The sequence below is a fragment of the Pseudorasbora parva genome, chromosome 12 (genome assembly GCF_024679245.1).
Source record: "Pseudorasbora parva isolate DD20220531a chromosome 12, ASM2467924v1, whole genome shotgun sequence".
NCBI classification, from domain to species: domain Eukaryota; kingdom Metazoa; phylum Chordata; class Actinopteri; order Cypriniformes; family Gobionidae; genus Pseudorasbora; species Pseudorasbora parva.
The window spans coordinates 29,613,571-29,625,737 of record NC_090183.1 but is presented as its reverse complement, the minus strand read 5'-3'; the positions used below and the strand labels follow the sequence as shown (position 1 = coordinate 29,625,737).

Below are 12,167 nucleotides of genomic sequence, written 5' to 3'. Positions count from 1 at the left end.
TGAATGAACAAAACATTTGTTACAGTATTTATTCATATTTGTTAATAATGGTTAATAGAAATACAGTTGTTAATTGTTCATGTTAGTTCATAGTGCTTTAACTTATATTAACAATAATGTATTAGTCAAACTGAACATTAATTTAGATGAATAAATGCTGTAGAAGTCTTGTTCAATCTTAATTAATGTTAACAAGAGCAGTTAACTAGTAAAACCTTATTGTGAAGTGTTACTGAAGTTTATAAGAGAAATGTTATAGCCAAGTAAATGAAATACAAAAATATCTCATTACACTTAATGTCTATACTTTAATTTTTCCATTCTCATATTTAAGGACCCAATGAAAAGGTTTGCGTTTTCCAGCCTGTGTTAGTGTATTTCCTAGAAACTGGAAGTTTGGATCGGACACATCAAAGGGTTAATACTTTTTGCCAATAGGCTTTAGTTACAGTCAAGTGTGCCACACAAGTCCTAAAAAGTGAAGCCAAAGCATTTCGATTATTCGGTATTTCTATAGTGGAAGGACGTGGAAACATGCTGTCCATCTTTTTTTACAATCTATGGTTAAAGTCATGCGCCATCAACATTTGATTGCACAATTTTTTTAAATATTTTATTTTTCAGGAAGACTGTAAATTTAAAATGCGTTTAACTGCTAAAAATAATTTTATTAACTTTTAGGAGTACACTAGCATAGAATTTAATTGGACTAAAACCCACACAACTAAATTCTTTGTCCCTTTATATAAATCATAGTGTAGTTAAAAGGTTCAGGTTAAAAGACCTTTAAACAGACATTCTTCTCAGTATATTCCAATCTTCCTCAGAATGGAGCAGAATGAATGTGAGTGCCCCTGTGAATGCCCTCTAGAGGTGAACGAATGTACTGGCAACCTCACCAACGCTGAGAACAGGTAAACCACTGCTGCATTATTTATATAAAGACATGTAAAAGTAGACATTGAGCCTTTTTAAACCGTGTTACATGTTGTACACAATGTGTTTGGATGCGAAGGTTGCCACTTAAGTGCTTGGAGAATTGATTGCAACGATATATGATCCAAAGATTAATCACTGGCCCACATGTCCAGATTCTCATCAGCATGCACTGGAATGAATCACACTTAGACACAGACAGACACACACACACACACACACACACACACACACACACACACACACACACACACACACACACACACAGTCACTTCATCAAGTTCTTGTTTGTCACGATGAATAGATATCCAGCCACCTGTGTCCTCAATTAGCTGTTCAGCTCAGAATTGCACAATAGATATTTAGACACGTTTATGTTTGTTGTATTTTTCCCAGTTGAGAGATCTCAAGGCATTTACCTTTCTGGCACACTGCACCATCTGTTCATTTAGTAAAAAATGGTACACTTGATACTAATAAATCCATACTTTACTACAAAGAGCTGTCTGGTAAAGGAAGTCTGGGTATTATTCATTGTGTAACAATAATAATTGTTCATTATTTGTTGTCTGTTGAATGTCATTTATCTACAAAACAACATTGTTGCCAGACTGTTAGTAATTACAAATAGCTTTGACTTTAATGAGTTCCATGTTGTATTTAGAGCCTAACTGGCTTGCCTTACTTGCGTGTGTGTGTGTGCGCAGAAACCCGAGCTGCGATGTGCACCAGGAGCCTTTGTCTTTGACCGTAATTGAGCCCAGCCTACAGGACACTCTGCCTCAATGTATCAACACCAGATGCAGCCAGCGTTTCACCAGCAGGTACGGCCATATACTGTATCAGTTGGGATCAGTCTGACCTTAACAGAAACACAGCGACTCTGAGAGTAATGATGATTCTCCTTTCACTTAGCAGAGCTAATCTTACATCATTTATTCACAACCTTTGCTGACCAGAACAAAAAGCATGCGCGTTTCTCAAGCTATTATTAGAGATTGACAAATCAAAGACTCAAATATCTCATGAGTTATGTGTTTGACCATTTTAAAGATTTGCTTGCTTTCGTTCATTGTACACTCAAAGAACCAGAACTGTGTTTTGTGTGGCTAGATGTTAAATATACATACAGTGCCTTGTGAAAGTATTCGGCCCCTTTGAACTTTGCAACCTTTTGCCACATTTCAGGCTTCAAACATAAAGATATAAAACTGTAATTTTTTGTGAAGAATCAACAACAAGTGGGACACAATCATGAAGTAGAACGAAATTCATTGGATATTTCAAACGTTTTTAACAAATCAAAAACTAAAAAATTGGGCGTGCAAAATTATTCGGCCCCCTTAAGTTAATACTTTGTTGCGCCACCTTTTGCTGCGATTACAGCTGTAAGTCGCTTGGGGTATGTCTATCAGTTTTGCACATCGAGAGACTGACATTTTTGCCCATTCCAGCTCGAACTCAGTGAGTTCTTCCAGCTAGAGAGCGTTTGTGAACAGCAGTTTTCAGTTCTTTCCACAGATTCTCGATTGGATTCAGGTCTGGACTTTGACTTGGCCATTCTAACTCCTGGAAATGTTTATTTTTGAACCATTCCATTGTAGATTTTGCCTTATGTTTTGGATCATTGTCTTGTTGGAAGACAAATCTCCGTCCCAGTCTCAGGTCTTTTGCAGACTCTATCAGGTTTTCTTCCAGAATGGCTCCATCCATGTTCCCATCAATTTTAACCATCTTCCCTGTCCCTGCTGAAGAAAAGCAGGCCCAAACCATGATGCTGCCACCACCATGTTTGATAGTGGGGATGGTGTGTTTCTGGGTGATGAGCTGTGCATTGTGCGTTTTGCATTGTTGCCAAAAATTCAGTTTTGGTTTCATCTGACCAGAGCATCTTCTTCCACGTTTGGTGTGTCTCCCAGGTGGCTTGTGGCAAACTTTAAACAACACTTTTCATGGATATCTTTAAGAAATGGCTTTCTTCTTGCCACTCTTCCAGAAAGGCCAGATTTGTGCAGTATACGACTGATTGTTGTCCTATGGACAGAGTCTCCCACCTCAGCTGTAGATCTCTGCAGTTCCTCCAGAGTGATCATGGGCCTCTTGGCTGCATCTCTGATCAGTCTTCTCCTTGTATGAGCTGAAAGTTTAGAGAGACGGCCAGTTCTTGGTAGATTTGCAGTGGTCTGATACTCCTTCCATTTCAATATTATCGCTTGCACAGTGCTCCTTGAGATGTTTAAAGCTTGGGAAGCCTTTTTGTATCCAAATCCAGCTTTAAACTTCTCCACAACAGTATCTCAGACCTGCCTGGTGTGTTCCTTGTTCTTCATGATGCTCTCTGCGCTTTAAACGGACCACTGAGACTCACAGTGCAGGTGCATTTATACAGAGACTTGATTACACACAGGTGGATTCTATTTATCATCATTAGTCATTTAGGTCAACATTGGATCATTCAGAGATCCTCAGTGAACTTCTGGAGATAGTTTGCTGCACTGAAAGTAAAGGGGCCGGATAATTTTGCACGCCCAATTTTTCAGTTTTTGATTTGTTAAAAAAATTTGAAATATCCAATAAATTTCATTCCACTTCATCATTGTGTCCCACTTGTTGTTGATTCCTCACAAAAAATTACAGTTTAATATCTTTGTTTGAAGCCTGAAATGTGGCAAAAGGTCGCAAAGTTCAAGGGGGCCGCATACTTTTGCAAGGCACTGTATGTAAAACTTTAGGTAATAAGAAAATATAATTAAATATAATCTACTTTATTAAATGCTTATATGCATTTATATTTCAATGATTTCTGAAGGATTGTGTGACACTCAAGTCTGGAGTAATGGCTGCTGAAAATTCAGCGTTGCCAATCCAGGAATAGATAACATTTTAAAATATATTCCCATAGAGAGCTGTTCATTTTAATGGTACTATTATTTTACAATATTACTGTTTTTTATTAGCTATATATATATATATATATATATATATATATATATATATATATATATATATATATATATATATATATAACACTATATATTATATATTAATGTTCTGGGTTCCAGTGATTGTTTTGGTGTTCTGGACTGTGAGTGGTGTATGGTGGACAGCGACGGAAAGACCCACCTGGATAAGCCTTACTGTGCCCTGCAGAAGGAATGTTTTGGAGGGATAGTGGGTGCCAAGAGTCCATATGTGGATGGACTGGGCATTTTAGGTAAGCTAATAATCTCACATATTGGAGTTTATTAATATACAGTATAGTAATATAGTTATTTATTAATATATTTTTTATAATAGCTTATGCAGGTAAATAGCCAAGGGATTGGTCAACTAGTTACTTGGTTTTCTTTTTCTTTAAAGTTTTACTGTTTTAGAAAGATATGCACAGAAGTTTGAAGTTACACTGACTTAATGAGTCACACATTGCGCCTTGAGGATCTTTTCTAGCGTGTATGCTGTATTTCATTATCTCATTTCATTATATAATTATTTTTTGTATTACTTGACTCTGTGCAGACGAGGAGTTGGCTTCACTGAACATGATCAAGAGTGCGCCCGTGGGGCCAGTAGCAGGAGGGATTATGGGATGCATCATGGTGCTGGTGTTGGCTGTGTATGCCTACAGGCACCAGATCCATCGTCGCAGCCATCAACACATGTCCCCACTGGCTGCACAGGGTGAGTCTGGACACTTTGAGTCTTAAAATTGAAAAATACTTACCAAGGGCTGTTGGGAAATAACGTTTCACTCTATTGTCGTTATTATTTTACTTTAATAGTTTGGACTGTAAAATCCAACGAGTTAAGGTAAACCATTTTGGAAACTGATTGGCTTTAAACCATGCAAGTTTAAAAACTAATATTTATGAGTACTGTCAACTTGTTTCATTTGAGTCCACATAATGTTAAACTTAATTAAAGGGGTACTTAAGCGCTGGGAAGATGAATCTGTATTTAAACTGGGTCATCAATGTAGTAGAAATGTGAAATTATTTTTAAATTTGGTGCCTTCTAGACTGAGAAAAGACAGAAAATATATTTTTGTCTCGTGGGGATGTAAGACTACAATTCCCAGAATGCTTTGCTGCCCTGTGAGGCCATTCCCAAAGCCACCGCTACTGGATTACTGTGACTGAGTTGGAGAAGAACTACAATTAAAAACTGAATGTGTCTGTTCAATATAATGAGTGAGTCACCGCGCGAGTATCACAGCACTGAGCACTAACTGCAGGAGTGAGATAAATGAGCTGATGAGCTCTCGTGATGAGAGCTGAGGTAATCCCGACTACACTCACGGCATACATTCACAACGCGCGTTCAGTCTGGCACGTTTCATTCATGCCTTTGCAAGCTTAACTTTCATAGAAATTAATTTGAGAAGTTAAAAGACTTACATTGCTCACCATAGCTCCGTTTAAATGAGTGCCTGTAGCTGTGAGCTGAGCTCTGAGTGTAATCTCCCATCCCCCATGCGCGGGTTCAAAACATGCGGAAATTGCTCCCTCTGCTGGCTGTAGTCTTTAGCCTTTGGCCAAACATTCCTCCTATGATGCACATATCGTCAATTTGCATCATAGGAGGAATTTTTCCAGAAATAAAATGCATAAATCTCTTGTCTCAAGGGGATATGAGGGGGGAAAGCACAAACATTTGAATATACTCTAGGGTTTCTACTGATACAAAGCCATATGCTAATCGTTGAAGTAACCCTTTAAGTTTCATTAAACCATAAAATCAGAATCTATAAATTCTCTAAACTTTCAGTTAACTGATAATTAGCATTAGCACAAGCACACTTGCATGCTGTGCTGAAGAGTGCACACCCATTGCTTTTAAAGTAAAGCAACATATACGCTCCACTCGAATTCGAATACTTCCCTACTATATATAGTATGCAAAAAACAGTACACCAACAGAGTAGTATGTCTGAATACATAGTATTCGAAAAACATTAGGCGAAAAGAACCTGGATGACCTCCTACTACCTCTGAGTTTCTGAAGTGTGCAATGTATGTACACTTTACTATCCCATGAGTGCACGGGAGAGGATTTATGAATGACACTGATGGGTCAAGTGACAGTTACAATATGGTGGATGTTTACATCCAAATTTAATTCATACTACCTTTATTCTTACTATAGAGAACATACTTTTTTAACGATCGCAAAATAAGTTCAAATTCAAATTCACCTACCTACTAGAAAGTATTTGGCCAATCCTTGACCTAACAGAATACCTTTTAAATCACAACATAACATTAAACTGTGAAAGATCACCCCCTATATTAATCTTGAGTAAAAACATAAATTTAATTTAATTTTCAACAGTATTATTGATCTGACTGTACTGACACTATTGAATGATGGCTGAACTGAGCTGGAAAAATGGCATGTTTTGCAGAACTGCTTTTAGAGATGAAATGAACTACATTACAACGTAACTGAATCAACACTGAACAGCTGAAAAATACATAATTTTCCTTTTATTACTGTTGAATCTGCTTTGAAACAACCTGTATGCACTTTATAAATAAAGGTGACTTGACATTTACTCCCCTTTAACAGTCGGAAGCAAAACATGCTGGGAACTATGAAATATGCTGTTACTAATTCCATTTGATTTGTGCTTAAAGGGTACATAACACCAGTCTATGTTAATCTTGAGTACCTAGAGTTGTATTGCATCCTTAATTTTTTCAAAGAGTCTTTAGTTTTATCAGATGTTTAAAGATAGTTACGCTGTAACGATTCTTTCCAAAAACAGCCAAGCTTGTAGCAGCGTGCAGTGGGTGGAGCTTAAGATTCACGAGCACAATGCTCGTGAATTCACAATGCATTCGTGTTGTTTATATTATATGCGCTGACGGGCCGGTTGCCCACAAAACAGACATTTGATTCAGTTTCACTCAACGCCTGCGGTTTCAACTCATGACCGGGAACAAACAAATACACTTGCAGAACTCTGTTGCTGCTCTGGAAAACAAAATGCATCCACTGTTTCCTTAACGCTGGGTTATTTGTGAAGCTGATCAAGGATATCTTTCCCTCACAACTTCTGTTGTATTAAAAGGGAGAATATTTCTGTTTGTTTCTCTCTAACATTCCTATCCAGGGTAACACTATTGTGCCTGTTAAGATTTTTACAAGCGTTAATACGGGAGCTCTCGTACTATATATATATATATATATATATATATATATATATATATATATATATATATATATATATATATATATATATATATATATATATATAAATATATAGGGACTGTGTGCATATGCTTTGGTTTAAAACTTGTATGACCCCCTAGAAAAGAGAAATTGGCTTCAACAAGCAGTGCCATTTCATCATGCAAATGTAAGAAATCCATTTGGCAAATTAGGCTTAGGTTTAATAGCGTGGAGTACCAGAGTACCAGTTTGTTCTGCAAATACTCCCCCTGAAATTAAAAAAAAAGGTCCATTTGGCTTTTTTGGCAAAAAAAAAAAAAAAAAAAAAAAAATATATATATATATATATATATATATATATATATATATTTCCCTCACAACCAAAAGCACTCTCCTTTAGTGACATTGTTGATTTTGTGGTCTAAGAAAAAGCATTGCCAACATCTTCTGTAACCTGAGCAAAAGTTCTGCCCTTTATGAAGTCATACAGCGCCATACTCAGAAAAAGCTTTCTGAAACTTATTGCTGAAACTAAGCTATTATAAACTTATTGAATCCTGAAGGAGTGTATTTGGCACAGAAATACTCTGGTTTTTTTATTTTTATTGATGAGCATGAGAATCTCTTTAACAGTGTAAATAAGTCAGAATGCATGAAATAGTATTAGACCTCGCCTTTAATATAATCAGGTATTAAGTTCACTTAACTTCATTCTATTAAATACAAGAACTTAAAGTAATATTTTAGTAAAATTAACTTGTTTCATTTGGGACATTTAGGCCAAGATTATTAAATCAAAGTCAACATGACACAGCACTTACAACCATACTTCCATTGTGACACATTCTGAGTGAAACAGGATATCCAGGGATTAAAAGTGTAGGCTGGGACTATAAATCGAGAATAGATTAGAAGGTGACAAGTGATCTCTTGACAAAGACTCTGGTGATGGTGTCATCCTGAAAAGAAAAGTCGTTTTTAGAGGCAGAGCAAGTAAAACTCACTTTAATGAGGGACAATTTATTGAGTGCACTTTTAAAAGTGTGCTACTCCCGTGCTAATGAGATAATAAAGCATAGCTGACCGCTAAAAGGACCTTAGAAGGATATAAAAGTAATTTAAAGAGTTTAATTTCCCTGTTCCCTTGGAGTTGCTCCCTAATGCTCCCAATTCAGCCTCTATGTGCATAAGTTTTTGTCTGATACAAAACAAACCGGTTTGAATCAGTTTGAGAAGTGCTGCTTTTTTTCTGCAGTTACGTGAACTGTCTGATAAAGTTCACTTTATTGTAATTGAATAGACTGTAATGTTATAATGTTTTGTCGAATCTGATGGGCATTCGTGGGCAAATTCATGAGAGAGACTGTGGACCACAAAGATATATTACATCAAATGTGTTCAAGGTTGCTTCATCTTTCTAATGTTTTCCTCATCTCTCTCTCTCTCTCTCTCTCTCTCTCTCTCTCTCTCTCTCTCTCTCTCTCTCTCTCTCTCTCTCTCTCTCTCTCTCTCTCTCTCTCTCTCTCCTCTCTCTCTCTCTCCTCTCTCTCTCTCCTCTCTCTCTCTCTCTCTCTCTCTCTCTCTCTCTCTCTCTCTCTCTCTTTCTCTCTTTCTCTTTCATCAGAGATGTCTGTGCGGATGTCCAACCTGGACAACGAGCGAGATGACCGAGATGAAGACAGTCACGAAGACAGAGGAATAAGTAAGATACCCGCCTGCCTATCTGGCACAGCTTCACACAAATGAGCACAGAAAATATATTCATGCCCATTTTTGCATTAGTATTTTCAAATCTGCAGTATTATACTTTGTACCATTAATGCTGTTTTTTTTAACTGAATCAATGCATCAGACACCAAATGAATAATAATCCTTGAATTCTTTGTGCGTGGTGTGCCGTTTTAGTCTCCTACAGTAAAAAGTGAGCATTCATGCTCACAATGGTTTTTGTTTGATAATTGCCTCAAACAGCCATGTGGGTTAGTCTGATGTCGTATTTGCTCTAATCTTTAGTGACAATATGGTAATGTGTTCCTGATCGACTTTCTTGTTCTGTTCTCTAATCAGAATGTTTTTTTCAATACCATCTGATTTACATCAGAGTTGTTTTAATTAGGCTTTGTGGTAAAACATTATGCTGTACTGTAGTGTTGTTGTACTCAAGACCGGCCTTGGTCTCGAGATCAGTCCTAAGACCATTTTTTTGAGGGTCTTGCCTCGGTCTCGACTGCATTTGTACTCGGTCTTGTCTTGGTCTCAGACTAAGAGGACTGGATTTTATCTCAAGATTGTTCAAGACCACAACTGCTAAAATTGCCGGTGCATTGCCGATGCATTTGTTAAAATCATTACAGTGATTTGATGTAAAATCACTTAAAATACAAACAATAACTTCTTTTTTAATGTGATTTATTTTGTTCCTGTGCTGCAGGGCTCAAAATCAATGCAGAATTGTCTATTTTGTCCAAAATTAATATAAAGGCCTAGCCTAGAAATCTAGATGCACAGCAAATTTAATCTGCCCGCAAGTGTCGTCTAGGAACTCTCAATACCCTTCTGAGCTGTAAACGCCTAACTCTTGCCGGACCAATCACATCGTGTATAGAGTCGGTGGGCGGGGCCATAATGACGACGGCCGAGTTGCGTTTGCGTGCTTATGCAGTTGAAATTGTAGCAATTCAGATAAAACTTCTGTGTAACCTCTGCAACACAAAGATTAATTGTATTTTTAGTGATATGATTGGTAACAGCTCTATAGTGTCGTCTTATTCTACTTGTATTTATTGACTAAATATAAGACCTTTCTCAGACATTAGATACAGATCTTAGATGAACTTGAGGATTGCTGGTCTGGTCTTGGTCTTATCTTGCTCTCTCAACCCCACAAAGTCTTGGTTTGGTCTTGGTCCTGATTTTCAGTGGAAAGAATTGGAAATGAGGAAAAATGTTCACACTTTTGACATGCAAGACATATTGAAGTCTATAGGGCAATCATTGTATGTGCATAAATGTCAGTGCATTTATTTTATTGGATTTTTGTTTTACAAAATGAGGTGGAGGTCAAAATAATTGTCTGTTATAATCAACATTACAGCATAAATGGTGTAGATAGACTGAGCTGAATTTATGCGAATTAAACCTAAAATATTCCCTTAAATTGAAGGGAAAACCTCAATTTGTTTGGCAACAGTTTTCTGAACTCTGACTCAGTGTTTGTGCATATGCAAAATTAGTTAATTAAAACCCAAAACTGCAAAACTGTTCCATTTGTTGAAAATGCATCTTGAACAAACAATCAACAGCTATTTATGGTATTTAATGACCTTGAGTTGGTCATTTATTATAAATATACTGTTGTTCATTGTTAAATTATGTTTGTTGATTTATACATTCATATTATTTTTATACAACTTGAAATGTAACATCAATAAATGTAAAGCACGATCATTCGAATATACTACTGGGTTTCTACTGATATAAAGCTTAATGGTACTTGCTAAAGTAACCAGCCTTTAACGATAATAAAAAACGAATAATTTGTTAGTGTTACCCAAAATATTTATAATGACATAAAATCTATAAAACATGCATGAACTAGGCAGTTTGACTGCTACTTTAACACACTGTACTGTTTATGTAATGGAATTAACATACAGAGCACATCATACCCACACAGTGCTGCATTGTTCATCCTCAGTATAACCTTTTATATGAGAAATATCTACAAGTGTGTTATTGCCTTTTAAATTTCCTGCACTTTTTCTGGTCAGCCTCAGATACAAGTGTTTTATTGTTATATGATCGTTTGGCTCTGTTTCTCTCTCTCTCTCTTTACAGTCAGTAACACTCGTTTTATTGCTGCTGTTATTGAGAGGCACACACACAGTCCAGAACGACGGCGGAGATACTGGGGCCGGTCAGGGACAGAAAGTGACCACGGTAAGCGCGTGCGTGTGTCTGTGAACTCTTCCCGAAAACTCTAAAGGAAAAAAAAAGATATTAATAGGTTTGAAAAGATCCTTTTGAAATAAGGGTCAAAGAAAAATTCAAAGGCATCACCATCAAATTTCTCACCTGAAAATACATTGCGAGTGTTATTATTGAAAAGCAAAGCCTACCCGAGGAGCTCGGTGCATGCTTGTGTTCAGCATCTATTTCATTGGCGGCTCCAGGCTTGGGTTACACGGAGTCTACAGTGCATGCTAAATCTGCCACCCCTCAGGGATGAGGCTTTCTGGAGATCATTGTGTAACCAGCAAGAGGAGAAAGGGCAGCCCTATTCCACAAGGAGAAGTGCAATGAGAGAACCGGAGGAAGAAAGACAGCAAAGTAGGTAGATTGAGAGATGTGAGAACAGTTAGAGGTGGCAAAGACCAAGTACAGAAGTTTCTTCCCTGTATTTTTATTTGGCTGGGTTAAAGGTCGCCTCCCACCGCCTGCTCAGTCATCCAGCTTAAGGGGTCGTTTTAAAGCAATATCGATTTGGCTTTTGAGTGTGTGTATGCGGGAACACAGCGCCAAAGCTTTTTCCTGTGCGCTCTGACTCATTACTGCTCCACCAACACAGAGTTTTTGCCAGGAGCAACGTAGATATATGAGTTCTCGCTGTAGAGCGAGGTTTAAAGAATTCATCTAAACAGAGATGCGCTTACTGCCAGGAAGATGCTTTTTAGTACTTGTTTGAATGCTTGGCTTTTTGATATGTTTAGGGATAGATCTGTTTTATTCTCAATCTCACTGCAGAGTTTTCAAAGCTGATTCCAGATGCACTATGAGGTGGCTCATGCAAACATTGATCAAAGTCAGGATCACAAGAGGCTTTTGACCTTTCTTTTCACCTCCGATCCCGTTTCAAATGTCAATGTGGCTGGTAGTTTGGCCACTTGACAGCAGGACAAGCCTTTTTTTGTGCTCTTTGTACTGTAGTTGAATTTAATTCAGAATGTGCTGTGACATTATTACACAGTTTCCTACACAAGGTTTTGTAGCTATTGCGAGATTCTTTCCCACCATAGTTAGCTGCCGGAAAATGTCTAATCTGTTATTTGCTTCAGCTATTT

General features: G+C 37.3%; 1 protein-coding gene across 1 annotated transcript in view; it reads left to right on the top strand.

Moving 5' to 3' along the window:
- The window catches only part of cachd1 (cache domain containing 1), a 99,646-nt gene that overhangs the window by 83,498 nt on the left and 3,981 nt on the right, over positions 1 to 12,167 (top strand). Inside the window, exons 21-26 of the mRNA XM_067459809.1 lie at positions 828 to 914; positions 1,644 to 1,760; positions 3,999 to 4,150; positions 4,453 to 4,614; positions 8,732 to 8,809; positions 10,945 to 11,046. Coding sequence (XP_067315910.1) covers positions 828 to 914; positions 1,644 to 1,760; positions 3,999 to 4,150; positions 4,453 to 4,614; positions 8,732 to 8,809; positions 10,945 to 11,046 — 698 coding nt within the window. The remainder of the gene's footprint in view (positions 1 to 827; positions 915 to 1,643; positions 1,761 to 3,998; positions 4,151 to 4,452; positions 4,615 to 8,731; positions 8,810 to 10,944; positions 11,047 to 12,167) is intronic.